The 17706-nt window shown below is 39.4% G+C and overlaps 3 protein-coding genes across 8 annotated transcripts; 1 reads left to right on the top strand and 2 right to left on the bottom strand.

Annotated features, from left to right (window-relative positions):
• Positions 1–1606: 1606 nt before the first annotated feature.
• On the bottom strand, positions 1607–5352 carry LOC120783994 (synaptobrevin-like). The gene is made up of 6 exons (XM_040117406.1): positions 5206–5352; positions 4659–4762; positions 3150–3285; positions 2690–2848; positions 2094–2145; positions 1607–1753 (listed from the first exon to the last, which is right to left on the bottom strand). The coding sequence occupies exons 1-6, from the start codon at positions 5350–5352 to the stop codon at positions 1737–1739; spliced, it is 615 nt and encodes a 204-aa protein (XP_039973340.1). The 3' UTR covers positions 1607–1736.
• A 1212-nt stretch (positions 5353–6564) lies between these two features.
• Positions 6565–9225, bottom strand: mrpl51 (mitochondrial ribosomal protein L51). The gene is made up of 4 exons (XM_040117643.1): positions 9031–9225; positions 8746–8848; positions 7479–7586; positions 6565–6924 (listed from the first exon to the last, which is right to left on the bottom strand). Exons 2-4 carry the CDS (start codon positions 8834–8836, stop codon positions 6728–6730), a joined length of 396 nt encoding a protein of 131 aa, XP_039973577.1. The 5' UTR covers positions 8837–8848; positions 9031–9225; the 3' UTR covers positions 6565–6727.
• LOC120784092 (hemicentin-2-like) lies at positions 8773–17654 on the top strand. Of its 6 annotated transcripts, none has more exons than XM_040117562.1 (10): positions 8773–8870; positions 10311–10349; positions 14643–14698; positions 14806–14926; positions 15082–15302; positions 15654–15914; positions 16040–16357; positions 16458–16715; positions 16839–16960; positions 17397–17654. In XM_040117562.1, the coding sequence occupies exons 3-10, from the start codon at positions 14647–14649 to the stop codon at positions 17490–17492; spliced, it is 1449 nt and encodes a 482-aa protein (XP_039973496.1). In that variant the 5' UTR covers positions 8773–8870; positions 10311–10349; positions 14643–14646; the 3' UTR covers positions 17493–17654. The 6 variants fall into 6 exon arrangements, with proteins under 6 accessions (XP_039973496.1, XP_039973495.1, XP_039973498.1 ...); XM_040117561.1 differs by having other exon boundaries at positions 8782–8887; positions 10283–10349; XM_040117563.1 differs by having other exon boundaries at positions 8802–8870; positions 10283–10349.
• The last annotated feature ends 52 nt before the right edge of the window (positions 17655–17706 follow it).

Genomic DNA, 17706 nt, shown 5'->3' with positions numbered 1-17706 from the left:
TTTATATCCAGCAACCCCCAAAAAACCTGGAGGAATTTATAAACACATTTTCAGGAGTGTAGTCTGACAGATGTGTACTATGGTTTTACTCATACAATACTACATGTTTTTAACAGTTCACAATTGTAGCAGTTGTTTGCAGTCTCTGAATATTATTTTTCTCTCAAAAGCAAGTGAATTTAAAATTTGGCAAACTTGAGCATCATTGCATTGCATAAGCAGTAATTATCAGATTAGAAAGACAATATACATAGGTCCATTAAACCACTAACACAAGAAAATGTACAATCGGCAGTTAGATTCGGAAATGTCAGATACACAGGTCACACAAATAGGCAAAACTATGGACACTGTTTGCCATGCAAGTTAGAAACAAACACCTCATTTTGGCTGTTACCGTACTGCAGGTGACAGTTGAGTCTGTTTTTACGTGAGTGAGGGGGGAGCGGGAGGGCCCGGTGGCTCTGGGATTCCAAATCAAGTCTCTTCTCCCATTTTCCTACTTTTCTAAAGATCAGGCCAACTAAAACAACAGTCAAACAAACACACACTTTGTCAGCACAACTCTCAAAACAACTGGACGTTTGTACCAGTTCGTAATGGGACATTCATCTGTTTATGGCGGTGACTCTGTCCAAGTCAGAGTTGAGAGACCTTCCTCTGGGTCGGAGTGGTCTGTTCAATGTATACAGTAGATTGTCTGTTAGTGGCTGCATGTCTGTTTTCCTTGCTGTGCATATAACTATGCCACCACCTGTGGTACAAAAACCCCAGTACAAACAAAGGATGGTTATAGAGCTACTTTATAAATAATTGCTTATCAGACCAGAATTAAGTTTCAGTTATTCATACAGAAAACAATGCTGCATTGCTCTTACTGCTTTTCCACAATCACTTCTTCCTTTCCTTAAACTCTCACACAGTCTATTTCCCCATTTCACATTTCTTTTTTCTTCTATATTTCTCACTGAATGTTGCAGAAATAAGAGGCTAAGTTAGAGAAAGTTAGGCAGGAGAGGAAGAGAAAAAGTTACTAATAAAAGCCTATTTGCTAAACTTGGAAAAAGATATTAGCTACAATGCTTTGGATCACAAATACATACACACGCACATTCAACAAAAATTATCATAATCTTAATCTAACATGACCTTGTGTTAGTAAGCAGCAATGATGGTAGTGGTGACAGAAGGAGTGTGTTAGTTTGACATATCAGTATCACTTTACAAATGTAGGACACTCAAAAAGGTATTATGAACAAGCTTTGGTGTATCAGGGGTAGAAAGGACTGCAAACTCTTGTTTAATCTCCCTGCACACATTCACCATCTGTACATTGTAACTCTCCCCCCAAAGCTCCATTCAGTGCGCTTAGCCCCGTTTGTTCCCGTGTCACGAGGATTTGCTCTCTCCCTCCTTCCCTTTCTTTCTTCCTCTTTCACTCTACCTGCTGCAACCTTCAGTAAGACATCAGGTGCGGAGACAGGAGAGAATGAGTGAGACTTTACGCCAAAACAGTGACAGAAAGACATAAGAAGGGGGGGAAGGGGAACAAGGAAAGCAGAGACGCCTATAAACACTACTGTCATGTGTAAGTGCAGGATGGTTTGATGGAAGACTGTGTGAAGAGAGGGAGGAGAGGACGGATAAAAGGGGTAGGAGTGGCGCTTGCTTTTTTTTTTTCTCTTCCCTCTCATGTCATTCTCAAGTCCATATCCATCTGTATTGATGGGCTGAGCTCAGTAGAAGAAGTACACTGTGAATGATGGAGAGAGGAAGTCATTAGTATAATGGATCTGGCAAATCGTCACTTCAAACAAAACACAATGAGTTCTCCCTCTTAAGTAGTATTTAAATGTTTGTTTTTACTAAAGAACGGGTAATTTAATTATTGGTATTATATCAGTAATTTACTGTAATAAGTCGTGAATAATTAAGCAGTCAGAACAGAAGCAGGCAGGCCAACTGTGGGCAAATAATGATAACTACTTTTTAAAATTACGTCATCTGTTAATAGAAACCTATATATCTACCAGTCAACCAATAAACCAATGAATATTTGTATCAGGATCAAGATGAAACTATCTTCCACTTACAGAATATTATTCCAACCACAATGACTCCAATGATGCCCATCATGATCATCATCTGAAAAAAGAAAACAGACATTTACTATATTGGTACATCCCTTTATAAAGGAATCTACAGTAAGACACATTATATTTGTGGAGTTCAGTGCTTGCAAACAGAGAAACTCGAACAACAAAACAATTAAGACAGTTGGGATTCTTTGCATTTGTTGTGCTTTAGTTATGTAATCTCTTGAGTATGTCTTGAGTCTGTAGTGAAAACTCTACAATAACAGACTTCTTTTCCCCATTTTCCCTGAAGCATCTGTTCAGTCCTCCGCAGAAGCTCATTAACAAATGAGTGTGTGGAGAGCCGCTTCCCCAGAACAGACACACTGTGTGTTCGCCTCAACACACCTCAGCTTGAACAGCTGTTTGATGCTTCAAAATAAAAGAGCTGCAGATTGGATTCACGCTTAATTTGGGTTCGCCATTAGCTTTACAGTATATTCATACTCTATCTCTATGCACCATGCTACATACTAATAGGCATATTGTTAATACATCATGTGTTTCTTTCAGTGACATCAGTCTGTTTAATGGACCCACTCTAATGTGCCCACCTTGCAGTTCTTCCACCAGTACTTGTTCTTTAGCTTGGCTGCACAGCTTTCAAATTGGGAGGCTCCGGCTTGGAGGGCGTCCGCTCTGTCATCCAGCTCTGAGAGCTTCTGGTCCCTTTCCAAAACCTTGTCCACATTCACCCGCATGATATCCACCACCTAGCCCACAGCGGCATGGGTGAGAACGCAATTGGTAGTGGTGTGGAAGGGAGATGAGAGGAATAACAAGCATGGTTAAAGGAGAGCAACACGGGGACGGAGGGTTTCCTGAAGATATATATCACAAATATGAATAAATAAGTAGTCACCATCCATTTGCAAATTACAGCAGAGGCTATTATATATTAAGAAGACCAGACTTTTCCAAAAAACATTAGAGCCACAACAAAGCATTTTACATGTTTGTTTATCTCTGGCGCAGCTTTAATATCTGCTTTAATATCGACACATTGCAGCTCACCTCCTCAACTTGGGCCTGTGTCTGCTGTAGCCTGCGGTTGCTGGTGGTGTTGGGTGGGCCTGCAGGTGGGCCGGCTGGGGCTCCATCTGCACCAGGGGCTCCTGGAGCACCGGGGGCGGCGGCATCTGGGGCAGACCTGAGAAGAAACACAAGGAATGTATTAATAATATACATTTGATATTCTGATAACTGCTGCATGTTTACAGCATGTAGAGGGCACCCCATTTAATGCTGAGAAGCAAAAAAAAAAAGGTTTTGTGTAAAAGCTTATCATCTGAAGTGGAAGATGAAAATTAATTTGCCAATTACAGAGGATGGATGAAGCCATTTTGGGGAAATCCAACACATAGCAAAAGAAAAACACTGCACATGCAGAGGAGAGTGTGGGTGTAGGGTGACAAATGCAGGAAATAAGATGTAAAGAGGGGAAGAAAAGAGGAAAGAACAAACAGGTGAGAGTGAAGAATGTGATTGGATTGAAGATGCATTGGGAAGAAAGAAAATAGGACACAGATTGGAAGAGAGAAATAGAAAGTTCTGCCCAAGAAGATGTCGGCTATAAGAGAAAATAATGGGAGATAAGATTTTGGTTAAAATAAAGAGAGGGATAGAAGTTCCTGTGATGGATTACCGAGAGTTGGATTGGGCAAAGAAAGAAAAGGTGAGTTTGGAAAGTGATGTGCAGAAAAGAGGAAAGGGTTAATCCAGCAGGGGGAAGGGGAATGGGTACAGGAGGAGTAAACTGAGCAAACAAGCTCCTCAGGAGAGCAACCACTGGATCAGCTGAGGGAGAGTTTAAGACAAATCACTTTGTCACTGCTGGAGGACAAGACAATTAAAGCAATTTTGCAGATAAGGAACCGAAATGTCCTTATCATTTACTCAGCATCAAGCAGGTGATGAATGTCCCTCAAACCCTCTGATCCATAATATAATGTGTAATAAACTCAGTTTATTACATCTATGGTGTAAAATTACCCCCCCCCCCCAATTTATCTGTACCTAATGCTTTAGAGTGACAGCAGTCAACCCTTGAATACACATTTTAGTGATGCTGTGACAGAAATTTTTACTTGCGTCAGCAAAATCCGCCAAGCTGAAAGAGAAATCAGTTCAGTTGCAAACCCACCATTGGAAAACACACAAGGAAATTGACAGATTTGAAAATATGTTTATCCAGTCCCACGTAATAGATTATTCATGTTGTTGTTGTGAAAAGAGCGCAGTATAAAAGGCGCATTAATACTCACATCTTCTATGCAGCTGTTTGAACTGACTCACGGGCAGCGGAGGAGGGGTGACGGGCTGTGAGGCAGCAGAGGGAGGGTCTGAAGTACAGCACGAAGGAAAAAGAAAAGAAAAAAAAAACAGCAAGATCACAGGGGAAAAAAAGAGACGTGAATTTCCGTGCACTGGTCCGAAAAAGTCCAAATGTTCAGTTGGCAAAGTTACTACAGAGCCGCGCTGACAGTAAACAGAGGCGTAGGGTCTTGGCGCAGTGGAGCCGACCTTCTAGCGATGCATTTATACTGCAAGTCGTCAGCAAAGTACCGCAACACCGACACACGTAGACGGGTCTGCTGATAATTCACCGTGTGACCGGGCTGGAGAGCCTAACGTGAAGAGGACAGAGCAATGCAAGATCGAGAGAAAAAGTACCTCTGGATTATAATCCATCCAAGGGAAATCCGGAGATGCTGCTCCTCCAGGTAGTGCTGGGTCCTCGCAGAGCTGCCCCTGGCGAGACGCAGCACTGATTGGATGGATGTTGAATTGCCCCTTCTAAAAAACCGCTGGCAAATGCGTGCAATTTCAAAATTGAGGAAAAAAGTCCAGTCATGAAAATGCAGTCGATCTCTTTAGCCCCCTTGTCTCTGCTCGGACGGACGTGCGTTTTGTGTGGAGCTCGGGAGTTTCGCCAGTGAAAAGTGTTATGGCACTGTAGGCTACTGCAATAATGCGTCTCTCCTCCTGCCTCCTCCACTAGGAATCGTAACGACAGTGCGGTACTCAGCCAACCCCCCTCCCCCCCTCGTCTCTCTCTCTCCCCTCACACTTTGCAGTACTGCAGCCCTCTGTGTCGGATGGGGCGGCAGGACGACACTGCGGTACAGCGAATGCCTACAGAGTGTTGACTCGACTGTTTCCTCGCCCGGCCTGGGATTCTCCCGCCTTCCCTCCTCCTCCTGTCCCTGTACCACATTTCCCTTTGCAGTCGCTCTTGTTTAGCTGCTGGCGGAGTCCCACCTTTGAGCCTACGACCTCTACTCAGTTTCCATTTTGATTCTCAACTCTCTCTGCATATTTAAGAGAAGTGAGAAGAGCCAAGTCAGTCACTGAAAACAGGTCAACGTCTCAGGACAAAAGGGCCTGTGGAGGATGGAAGTACATCACAGATACACTATATGGCCAAAAGGTATGTGGACGCCACAGTCCACATACTTGTATGTACTTCAGTTCTGGAGCTGTCTTTCATGTTTTGGGCTAGGCCCACTACCTCCATTTGAGGAAAATCTTAATGCTGCAGTGTACCATGATATTTTAGACCAGTGCCACCAGCTCCTTGGCTTAAGACCATTTCAATCAAAATAATGTCTCCTCAGAACCCAAACTGGCACAGGTTGCATATGTCCCTGAGCTGGCAGTAGACAACGTTTTCTTCTTAGATTGTTTATTTGTATAGGCTTAACTTTAGAGGCCTGGTGATCTGTAACTGTCCAGTACTTGACAATAAAAACGCAAAAATTAAAGGAAAAGTCACAAAAAATAAATTTGAGACAAATACGTTTGTTTTTTTTTAATTTACCATATTTTTCAATCATCTCACGACCGCTCAGATTTATCATATGATCCTTTCGAGGTCCTGACTGTTTTCAACTTTGTGCCCGCAGCTTGTGTTTGTTCTCTTTCCTGTTTCAATATAACATTGCCCCTGTGCACAAAGCGAGGTCTAAAGAAATAGCTGTCACAGTTTGGTTAATGGACTCTTGTGGCTGAATGGGAGCAAATCCCTGTAGCCCGCTGAAAGTCTTCCCAGAAGACTGGAGGCTGTTGTAGCAGCATATTAGTGACCATACTTTTGGAAGAACATGTTCAACAATCACATAAACTATGTTTGGGTGTCCACACTTATAGCTTTACAGTATATGGCTTTATACAGTAAAAACAATAAACACATCAATCAATACTCTGAAATTGGTTTTGCTGAATTTAGACCAAACTCAAGCATTAAACCTTCTACTGATTTTTATATCAAAAATTAACAAAATTACAATGTATTAAGTTTTTAATGGATCCTAAAGCAGTTTTCATTAGCTAGAAGGAATAAAACAAGGCTTCTTCTCCAGTCCATTTTTATAATGTATTTTCAGGATTGTATATCATGTATTTTGTGTTTGTCAAGAAAACGCAGGTATAGGAAGTATGCCACTCTGAAACACACAAATCAGTTCTCTTTTTATGCACATAACTTAGAAAATGAAAATATACAGCACATTGACAGCATGAAATCACACCACTAGACTCCAACAGTCCTTATTGGCTGGTTCAATGTATGTGCCGTTATGGTTTGTTTCATTTTAGCGATGTTTGCCAGTGCGGTTTAAGCGTCTGTACAGGAAACGGATCCTCTTCTGCAAGTTGTGTCTGTCCAGAGTCATCATTCTGTCTCCCACCATTTTCTTCTTTCTAATTAGACGCTGCAGTTCATTACCTCTGAAACCCTTCAACCAGCAGGGGGCCACAATAAGGTCTTTGGGATGAGCTTTAAAATCTCCTGCAGGCACAAAAATGAAGACATCAGTTTCTTCACAGTGTGAGAGAAAAGGAGAGAAAGCAAGTGAAAGTGTGGGAAATGGCACGGTTGGTGAAGAGTTGGGACCTGGGATAAAGATCAAACTCAGCAAGGCACCACTTGAGCCAGGATGTTAAAACGGTCTTTATTTGCCCATACTCAAGTTTACGAAATGTATCTTTTATGAAAACTGTCTCCTAAAAACTTATTCTGCAGTTGTTGAGAATATAGAGAGACTGTATTCACACTTACTGATTCCCAACTCAGCCTTTTTCTGGAAAAATTAAGTCTAGTAACTCAAAACATGACCTAACACAGGACTTTGGTTTTCTTTCATTGGATCTTCCTACACTAAATCAGTTAAATAATCATGTGAAAAACATATCTGAATCCATATTTGCAGAGTACCTCCTAGAAGTTTTATATCGGACTGAGACGGTCAACTAGAAACTGTCTTCATTCAACAAGACAGACATAAAAAAAGTGTGGTAACTTCCACAGTGTCTAATAAGCCTTAAATGGTTCAGGGTACTTGCCTAATATGCCTATGTTATCATAAACTCCAAACATGCTCCTCTTCTCAGTCCACCTGTCCACCTTCTTCAGTTGAGGGATGGCATGCATCCTGATCTGGCAGCATGTACCTGAAGACAACACATTGTTTCAAGTCATATTGAGTGTCTTTCGCACATATACTCCTTTTAGTGCTTCTACGATTAGCAGATTAATTGATTAAATCGATCCAAATTAAATGAATCAGCAAAAAGTTTTTCAAAGGATAAACTGTTTAAACCATATACCAAGCAAAAGTGCCAAACATCTACTGGTTCCTGCTTCTCAAATGTATGGATTTGTTACTTTTCTCTGTTTTGTATCATTGTAAATTGAAAATATTTGTGTCTTAGGCTGTTAATAAGACAAAAAAAAAAAAAACCAATGTCAAAACTCAAAACATTAACTGGGGGTTCATGAAATTCCATTTTAAATGATTAATCGGTTTGGGAAAAATAAGCAAACACACAAGAAATATTAGATAATGAACAAAAATATTACTTGGCCTAACTAACTACATTAAACCACATGATGCACCATTTTAACCTAAAGTGATGTATCTAGCTTTCCTGCTTGTTACTTACTCTCATCTACCCGTTTATACTTGCACATAGATTCCTAATTTAGATTTATAGTGTAGTTGCACTAGTTTTGGATCCTTGTGGTCTGTTTCTTGTGCTGTTCTAAGACCAAATATTGGGTGGGGTCATATATCAATCAAGTCTTGTCTGATTAGATCTAATCTGGCAGTGGTCATGCATAGTCATCAATACATTAACAAAAGCAGTGGCAGAATGTAATTTACTTCCTCAATTTAAATTTTCTCAAGTACTGTACTTAAATACAGTTTTGAGGTACTTATACTTGACTTGAGTTATTCCATTTTATGCTATTTTATACTTCTGCTTCCCTACATTTCAGAGGGAAATCAGAGGGATTGTAGTTTTTACTCTACTACATTTATTTGACAATTTTAGCAACTTGTTACTTTTCAGATAAAAAAAAATGTTACGTTAAGATTTTGTAATATACTACATAAAAAAAATTTAACAAGTTGATAAAACACAAACTTTTACTTCGACAATTTAAGTACATTTTGCTGATAATACTTTTGTGCTTTTACTTAAGTAAAGGATCTGAGTGCCTCTTCCACCACTGAACAAAAGCATGCACTGTATGTATAAAAAGTGACACTAGCACCAAACTGGTTTAGGCTACGCTTTAGTGTTCGAAAACAGTAACAGTGCTCACCGGTAGAAATGGTCCTGGCTGTGCGCAGCAGCGTCCCGGCAGACTGACAGAAGGACGCTCCAGCTCTCAGCAGACCTCCCAGCACAGACATGTCCGACGTTTTCTACGATAAGAACAGGCAGAAGGTGAACTGTGTACTCGGGTAAACTAAACTAGCCATTCGACGGTTATTAGCGATGTTTTTAACATGGTAGCTGGTGGGTTTTTCCTCCTTAACTTCACATTGACCCCTCAGCTATAGCTTCAGCTAGCACATGATATCACAGTCAATATTGTGAACTTTACCTCTTTCCACGCCAATTAGCAACCGTACCCCAGTTCAGTCCCTTTGTTATTGTACCAACGGAGCATAAACTGAAGCCTCTGCAGAGTCGTAACACTTTAAAATAAACGTTATTGAGGCTTGAACATGCTACCAGCGGCAGCCTCCATCTTCCTTTGTGTCCCACAATGCATTGCACCGGTACCGTATTGTCAGTAGAGCAGTGCAAAAACAATCTTTTGATGGTTTGTGCACCTTTTTACTGCGTTTTTCACCCAGTAGAGGGAGGTAGCGGCGCCGGAGCCAGAAATTCATCAAATACGCGCAGTTGACAGTTTATTAGGTACACTTAGATCAAACTAATGCAGTCTAATATAACAGCCCTGCAATAAATCCTACATTAATGAAGGTTATGATGTTCGGGTTTTTATCTAAACTGTTTCATGGAGGTATACATTCAACTTGATGGTCATTTTGGAGGCAGTTTTTGTGGTGCTTATACAGAAAGGTGTTCCTGTTATTTTGTCCACCCCATTTACATCAGTAAGGGTAGACTAAATAACAGAAGCACCTCAATATACAATGCAGTACAGTTGAACATCACCACAAGCTACATCCTCCAAAATGCTCATTCAGTTGAATCAACACCTCTCTGAAACAGTTTCAGAAGAGACTGATCATTATAACCTTCACACAGGTAGGATTTATAGTAGAGCTGTTGTATTAGAATACATTAGTTTTATCTAGGTGTACCTAATAAACTGCCAACTGAGTATACATGGGAATGTAAATGTGAGTGAAGTTATTTCTTAAATTTAAAAGACAAATAGTGGTGGAAATTAACTAAAAACATTGACTCAAGTACTGTATATACTGTAAATACAATTCTGAAATACTTGTACTCACTTAAGTTTTTCCATGTTTTGTTACATAATACTTCTACTCCACTACATCTCAAAGGGATATATATTGTAATTTTTGATCCACTACACTTATCTTACAGCTGTAGTTGCTACTTTTCCGATTAACATTTCACATAAAAAAAAATGTCATAAACTTAAAAAATACAATACAAAAACCCTGAAAAAAAAGGGCAGAGTCTACTTGGGGCCTCTTGTCACAGGTTTTAGATGTCTAGGAAATGATTTCTCCGCAAAATCTCTCAGATGGTTTCATTTAAATAAATGTTCAAGGCCCAAACAGGTAAAATTATCTAATATTTGATAAAAAAGACTAATAACATGTGTAGCAGAACTTTGATTTTGTTCTTCCCAGCCCCATTTATCATCTCACAACTCCCCAGATTTATCTTGTGATCCTTTGGAGGGGACCGGCCCCTAGGGTAAGTATATGTGTGTGTGTGTGTGTGTGTGTGTGTGTGTGTGTGTGTGTGTGTGTGAGTGAGTGTGCAATAAAACCCTACAAACTCTCACTACTCCATCCCTCAAATACACAACAGTATAACTAGTTTAGATGAAAAAATCCCACATAAATGTTATTAGAGTGTACCCACTTTTAAGATTGTTTAATGTATTTTAAAAGCTGATATTGAACCTAAAAGACCTAATACTAAAGTGATTATATCATCCTTTAAGTACACAGTGATAGAATACTTAAGGCATGATGTAGGCGATACACGTGTTGGTACTAGCTGCACCTGGACCAGCTACAACAATTAAATTCTGCTTAGTATATTTAGTACATAGTACAGAGTTGGCCAAGCACTTATGATACTTTAAGTATATCTTGCTGGTAATACATATATATATTTTGTAAGTACACATTTGAATGCAGGACTTTTACTTACAATTGAGTATTTTACATTGTTGTACTGATACTTTAACTTAGGTAAAGGTTTTGAGTACTTCTTCCACCACTGTAGAGAAACATATAAATTCATAAAATTGAATAGCCCACAGTATGTCTAGCTTACTGATACTGGCTATCTTTAGCCCATTCGGCCCATGTTCTGCAGCTTCAACAGATATGTAAGTTTAAGTAAGTTAAATCACAAGTTTGTGGACACAAATGACATATCTTAGAACAGAATTCAGGCATGGTTTTCTTCAAAAGATCAAATTTCATAGTATAATCTGCATTGCTGTGATGCTTAACTATTGAAGAGAGGGAAAAAGAAAATAAGTGATCCCTTACACAGTGAGAATCTTGGATACAATTTCATGAACACGTGTATCGCCTATGTCATGCCTTAAGTATTGTATCATTGTGTGTTTAAAGGATGATATAATCACGTTAGGATTAGGATTAGTTGAGTTTGGGGGGTTTCTTTGCAAAAAAAAAAAAAAAAAAAATCTGATTTCACTGATCAGTTTTACTGAGAGAGATCTGCTGCTGAACCTCTGGATGGAATAACATGAAAACCTGCAGCCATCCATGCTGTTATTTGCTCTCTCTCTCTATTTCTATCTTTCTCTCTCTCTCTTGCACACACACACACACACACACACACACACACACACACACACACACACACACACACACACACACACACACACACACACACACACACATATGACACACAGACTGATACTTTCAGTCTTACTGTTGTAAAGAGCTGGGTGGAATATTTTGTCATTTTCAAAGAAACAAGTGCAGCAAAAGATATCTTTGTCTTTATTTCATTCTTGCTAAGACGTCAGTGAGTGTGTGGGAATTTAAACCAGACAAAACATTGTTAAACATTAGATTCCATTCAGCTTTATCATAACATGCTGCAATAGCCTGTGCAGAGAAAGCTTAGTGTCTTACTGTAACTGTGAAGGGTATGTCTGTACCATTGATTTGAATGATTTTTCACTTGCTTTTACATCTGCAAAACCCTGCATATAGGTAACAATATATAAGGCAGTACAAAATAGTGAAGTAAAAATTATTTAATATATGTAGAAGAGGAAAAAAACACAAAAGGATTTTTCAGAAAAGACCCCTTAGCATCTGCTGTAGTGATACAATAAAAAATATGATGCAATATTTCTCGCATTATGGCAAGCCCAATGCATAGTCTGGAAAGCAACTTTTATTATGTGCCTCATTTTTTCCTTTTTAAATACACAGTCATGTTCTTGTGTCTCAGCTTCAGTGGTGAACAAAATGCTGACATAAGAAATTTTATGCTGGCATAAGAAATTTGAAAATTTTCACAGCAGAGCAGCTCTGCTTCCTCTGCCAGTAAAACTCAGCGGAACATTATGCATCTTCACCTACACATACCAGGATATAATCATATCACTTATTGAAAATCAACCAAAGCGTGTGTTTATAACAATTCAGTGAATGCTGATGTCAAATTAAAAAAACTGACTGAGTTATCACGGCTCTTGTCACAGACAAGAGCTGTGATGATCACGGCTCTTTTCACAGTCAAGAGCAGTGATAATTCAGTGAGAACTGGGCACAGGAAAAAACTACTCACTTGCTGAATTTCTACAGAAAGAAATTGATTTGACTATTTTCCAAGTTCATCCTTATTAACATAATCATCTGCACTCCTTCGAACTCGAAGCTCAATTGTTTCCATGTGAGGGGCATTTTCCTTCACAGTCCCTTCACCTCATATTCAGATACAGTGGTAGTGACTAAACTTCAGCTGTAAGAAAGACCACTTCACAATGAGTGACACACACATGCCCCCAACACCGAGCTTTCGCAGACACTGTTTGAACTATTATTTTTCTCTTTGTTTGTTGTGTTTTGTTTTGTTTTTTATGTGAAAACACCAAGCTGAAGCCACAGCCTGAAACAAATATGACACCGATTTAAATTTGAAGGCTGAAGTGTTTGATGTGAGGGGGAAGTGTGGATGGAAGGGTGGAGGAGATGAAAAGATTTAAATTACAGTATCACTCACCCAGCAGTCACATAGCTGCTACCAAGGAAAATGTCTCCACAAGATGACGAAAAACAGCTCTGAGGTGTCAACCACACACTCTGAGGTGTATCTATTCATCTGTGTGACTTTCTATCTATCTATCTAATCCTTTTCAAGGTAGATAGATAGATAGATAGATAGACAGATATGGGCTGTGTGCTAAACAATACATAATTGTGGTGTCAAAGTGAGTACAGCTGAACCGCAGCTTAACTGCAGCTAAACCAGATGTCTGAGCCGCCCAGATGTATCGGAGAACCTCATCATTATGCAACGCACTTTGTGTAGGGCCTGGTAATATTCTGTGCATTGCCAGTGCAAGTCTAGAGGATATTGTACATCATCTTGTGTTGATATGGCAAGTTATTGGCAAATCATTGGAACATACTGCATGTATAGATATAGATGTACAGATATAAGGACATTTTAAGTGTTTATTAATGTACAATATTGGCAACAGTTATCACTTCTCATATTAAGAGATTTTATATGACTACAACTATGTTTTACTATAGTTTTACTATAGTACCACAGGAGGAGATATAGTTATTGACAAATACATTAATAAACACTTATATTTGCTTGCAACTGAGTTTTAATTTGTTATAAACCATATATTACATGTTTATATAATTCTTAAAGTGTCACTAGAAATAAGGGTAAAAAAACCCCAAAAAATAGTTATGCCAATAAATCTTGAAACCTCCTGAAATCACATAGACAGAACTAGCACCAAGTGTAAAATAAGCGTGCAACATCTTCCATCTTAAGCATCGAATAGAGTATAGTAAAAAGACATTCCTCTATCAGCTTCCACCAGTGCTAAGGTATTTACAATGAACCAAAATCCCTTTGCTTGATATTTGACACAATATGATAAAATAGTAGGTTATAAGCAAATATTTGTCTGGCAGTTTAGGCGTGTTTCTACTGTAGTGGCAGTCCTACAAGAATTGACGACAAGGAAAACGAAGCGAGAATGGAGGGGATGATTCACTTTCACGAATATCCAGTAAAACAAGATACCACGTTAGCTACTAAATGGCTTTATTCCCTTACTGTTGATGCTGATGATGTTGATGATGCTGAGAACTGTGAGTTAACTAGTGGTTGTAGACACAACTGACTGGTAGTGACGAGGAATGACAGAGTGGTTTAGAGTGGCAGTTTTGCCATCTCGGTTTCAAAGCAACAACTAGAGCTTCCTTGATTGACAAAGAAGATATTTGTAAACAAGTAGCATTCACTGCAGGGTGTGGAGAACCATTATGATGTAACTTTCTGTTTATTTGGCACCAAAGCATTTCTAAAAAGGAGCTTTATTTTGCAGTACAGCAAACTTCAAACAAGTCTTAAACAATGCATTTTAACTTGTGTATGCTTCTGTTTGCAAATTAAACAGTTTTACATATTGTTACACAGGGTATTTGATGTGAAGAAGGAAACAGAGTGAAGTAGAGAGAATCCGTGGGAGGAAGTGGGTCTCCCTGTTTGCATCTCTGTCTTACAGTTTCCAGGCTGATAAAGTCAGACCGCATCAAAGCCTGGCTTGTAGCTGAAGTCACATGATCAACAGAGGAACTACCAGACACTCCACCCCCATCAGCACCCACGGGCTCATATATATACCTCATCAGCCCAGCACGTCAGGCAAAGAGAAAGGCAGACTTTAGGAGGTGGAAAATAAACCCATTAGAGTGAGTGAAGGAGATTACAGGGAAATAATTTGTGGATTTATTTGAACAGCAAAATGATGTTGTTGGAGTGTTTCATCTTTGGGATGATCGCCTCTCTGATAACAGGTCATTTTATGTTTTTTTTTAACATTATTTTGTGATAAAAAGTACATTAGATGGATTTTTTTTGGTTGCAAACTTTCTGAAATAAATTTGATATGTTTCTTCCCCAGGAGCTCGATGTAAGGTAACAGAGGTGTTTGCTGAAGCAGGCTCTCAGGCTGTACTACCTTGTAAATCTAGCTCCACATCGCTTGCTTCCCCTTTCATCATCTGGAGTAAAGCCAACAAGGGGTAAGACACAACTTTTTCCTTTTAATCCTCACTTGTGTATGTTGTCTTCCCTGTCTCCTGTCCATCTCCAAGCACCCTCACATCCCTCTTTTCAAAACAAAAACCTTTATCGATATGCCGATGACACTGAACTATTGTGACACCTCCTACCACAGCACTATTTGGAGAAAGCAAAAGAGTGGTCTGCAGTACTGGGGTTCTAGCTGGTCACAGAAAGGGATCCAACGTGTACAATGCCCCAACTCCCTGTTTGAAAGAGGCGACTACAGCCTGCATATCAACAACGTGAGGGAGGAGGATGGAGGGGTTTACTCCTGCAGCGTGGAAAATGGAGTCCAAGTTGTTGAAAACGTGGTCATGCTCAGAATCATGATAGGTAATAAACTTATGCACAGCCTTGAAACACTGGATATTTTGAATGTCTTTACATGCACTGCAAAAAAAAAAGCACTGATTCTGCCTGAGAGCATGCCAAGACTCATAGTAATTCATCAGATAGTGAAGATCTTTACCCTTTATTTTTAGCTCGTATTATTGAGTATATGCTGAGAGAATTAAATAAAAACATTCATAACAGAATCTCAAATTTCTAGTTTACATAAACATTCCCATGAACTAAGGGCTTTCATGTCTTTACATGATTGTATGTGATTTTCTTTATCAGAACTTTGCTGCTGTGAAACTGCATATTAATGTCATTAATCTCATCCTCACCTGTCCTTCATAGTGTCCTTCTCTCTATCGGTTCCCATACTGGGGAAGGATGTTTCAGTCACTTGTAACGTGACTCCCTGGCCTCATGGGGCTTCTGTGCATTGGATGTTGAACAACAGCCCATTTGTGCCTCAGACTGGAATCTCCTCAAACAGAGACACCTCTAAAATCGTTGTGAGGGTAAAGGCAACTGCGAGGCTGACAGGAAACTGGACCTGTGTGGTGGGCTACAAGGGCAGCGAGGGGCGAGCTTCAGCAACTCTGTCTGTAAAAGGTGAGATGCTGATGAAAAAGAAATGCCTAGAGGACTCAAATATTTTAAGAAATTGAGCTGTTGTATGATAATTTTTCATGGCATATGTTCTTTAAACTCGCCTCTTATCTTTATTTCCCTTAAAGGAATCATCAAACCACCCAATGACAACACCAAGGTGTATGCTTCAGTGGGATCTGCAGCCGCACTCCCCTGTGTCTTCTCCAATGATTTAGTCCCCTCTTTACCAGTCTGGGAGAAACTGCAACCTGGGTCTCTTTTTAAACCTGCTCCCGGCCGCCTTCCTAGCTCTTTCTCTCCATCCTCACAGTCGTCTCAACTCGCTTGGGACAAGTCTGCCAGTTTGAAAGCGGTTGAGTTTAAGGATGAGGGCAGGTACAGATGCTCTGGGACTGTACAAGGACAAAGGCTGAGTCGAAATATCCAGCTCATCGTTGCCAAAAGTAAGATTACATGGATTCAGTTTAAGCTTGAGTAAAAATCCAGGGAATCTGTATTTTTTGCCAACTACAATAAATTTTATTGTCTTGTTTTTCCCCTCAGTTGACAGCAGCGTCCCGTCCAAGAAAAAAGGCTCTGTGACGCTGACCTGCCAACTGTCCGATGCGAGTGAGGTCACCGACTATGAGTGGGTTCATGTGACCTATGACCTCAATGGCACCCAGTCAGTTGGGTTCATCCAGAAAGGGAAGACTCTGAGTATCAGCCAGGGGTCAGAGGAAAACCAGGGCGAATGGGCATGTCGGTTCTCTGGCAAAGAAGGCATTTTGGGAAACGTAACATACCATGTTCAACTGATGAGTAAGTTCTATCCTTTTGATTGTATTGTTTTCTGCTGTATAATAATAAGATAAAGATTGCTGTCCACACAAAATGTCATATTGTACCTTTATCTGACTTTTTTTCTGGTGTTTTTCTTTACAGGTGGTCTGAATGGACAAAAATCGAAAGGTTTCTCACATAACACTGCCGCGGTGGTTGGGCTCAGCTTTCTCCTCTTTGTTCTGCTACTGATTCTGGCTCAGATGTACAAGAACCATCAAAGGGTAAATATTTGTGGTTTATTCAAAAAACCTATATAACCCTGTATTCAACTTTAGTGTAAAATTGCATTTTTTGTTTTTTTTTTATGCGTGTGTGTGTGGGATAATTTCAGTTTCAATATATATACTAATTTATACTAATTTTTTTTCCATGCAAGATGCAAAATATTCAAACAAGGGAGGTTATTGTCTTTGTTGATCTCACTTGATTCCAGAAAATCGTTTGCATGAGTTTTGCTAGAAATAAATCACTTTATCTCATTAACAGATTTTTCATTTTATTTATAAAAAAAAGGAGTAAAAAATACATACAAAACTGAATTGAACAGAAATGAATTAAAGTCCATGTACGTAGGTGGGCATTCACACATGAGATCTTGAATTCTATGTCGTGCTGCTTATTTTAATAATTTTGCATCTCTTTTTTTCCACTCCACAGAGGAAAAGGATCTTTCAGTACCCTGCGCTGGAGACGATTGTTCATACCATCTCCAATGAGCGGGAGGAGAGAGAAAGGAACCGAGCGAAAAAGTAAAGACACATTAAAGGCAGAAGCATCGCAGGAAAAAATTTCAAAGTCTTAAAGTGAAATCTTTCTTCTTCATGCCTGCAGTATTTTAGGAGACTTTTGTTTGCACAGGTTATGTAAATATTTTCAGAGCAGACATTGTAGCAGTACTTTTGTCATTGTCTTAATAAAAATATAACTGAAATGATGTGTATATATATATATATATGTATATATATAT

The sequence above is a fragment of the Xiphias gladius genome, chromosome 22, assembly GCF_016859285.1.
Source record: "Xiphias gladius isolate SHS-SW01 ecotype Sanya breed wild chromosome 22, ASM1685928v1, whole genome shotgun sequence".
In the NCBI taxonomy this organism is placed as follows: Eukaryota; Metazoa; Chordata; class Actinopteri; order Istiophoriformes; family Xiphiidae; genus Xiphias; species Xiphias gladius.
This window is presented reverse-complemented; position numbering and strand designations above follow the sequence as displayed.

Coding starts and splice junctions, on each gene's coding strand:
- LOC120783994 (XM_040117406.1), bottom strand. CDS start 5,352: ATGTGGTACAGGGACAGGAGGAGGAGGGAAGGCGGGAGAATCCCAGGC. Junction 4,763..5,205: donor GAGGGCTGCAGTACTGCAAA/GTGTGAGGGGAG, acceptor TCTTCACGTTAG/GCTCTCCAGCCCGGTCACAC. Junction 3,286..4,658: donor TATAAATGCATCGCTAGAAG/GTCGGCTCCACT, acceptor GTTTCTTCTCAG/GTCTGCCCCAGATGCCGCCG.
- LOC120784092 (XM_040117560.1), top strand. CDS start 8,835: ATGTCCGACGTTTTCTACGATAAGAACAGGCAGAAGGTGAACTGTGTA. Junction 8,888..14,642: donor AAGGTGAACTGTGTACTCGG/GTAAACTAAACT, acceptor TTATTTGAACAG/CAAAATGATGTTGTTGGAGT. Junction 15,303..15,653: donor CATGCTCAGAATCATGATAG/GTAATAAACTTA, acceptor TGTCCTTCATAG/TGTCCTTCTCTCTATCGGTT.
- mrpl51 (XM_040117643.1), bottom strand. CDS start 8,836: ATGTCTGTGCTGGGAGGTCTGCTGAGAGCTGGAGCGTCCTTCTGTCAG. Junction 7,587..8,745: donor AGCCAGGACCATTTCTACCG/GTGAGCACTGTT, acceptor TGTTGTCTTCAG/GTACATGCTGCCAGATCAGG. Junction 6,925..7,478: donor TGATAACATAGGCATATTAG/GCAAGTACCCTG, acceptor TTGTGCCTGCAG/GAGATTTTAAAGCTCATCCC.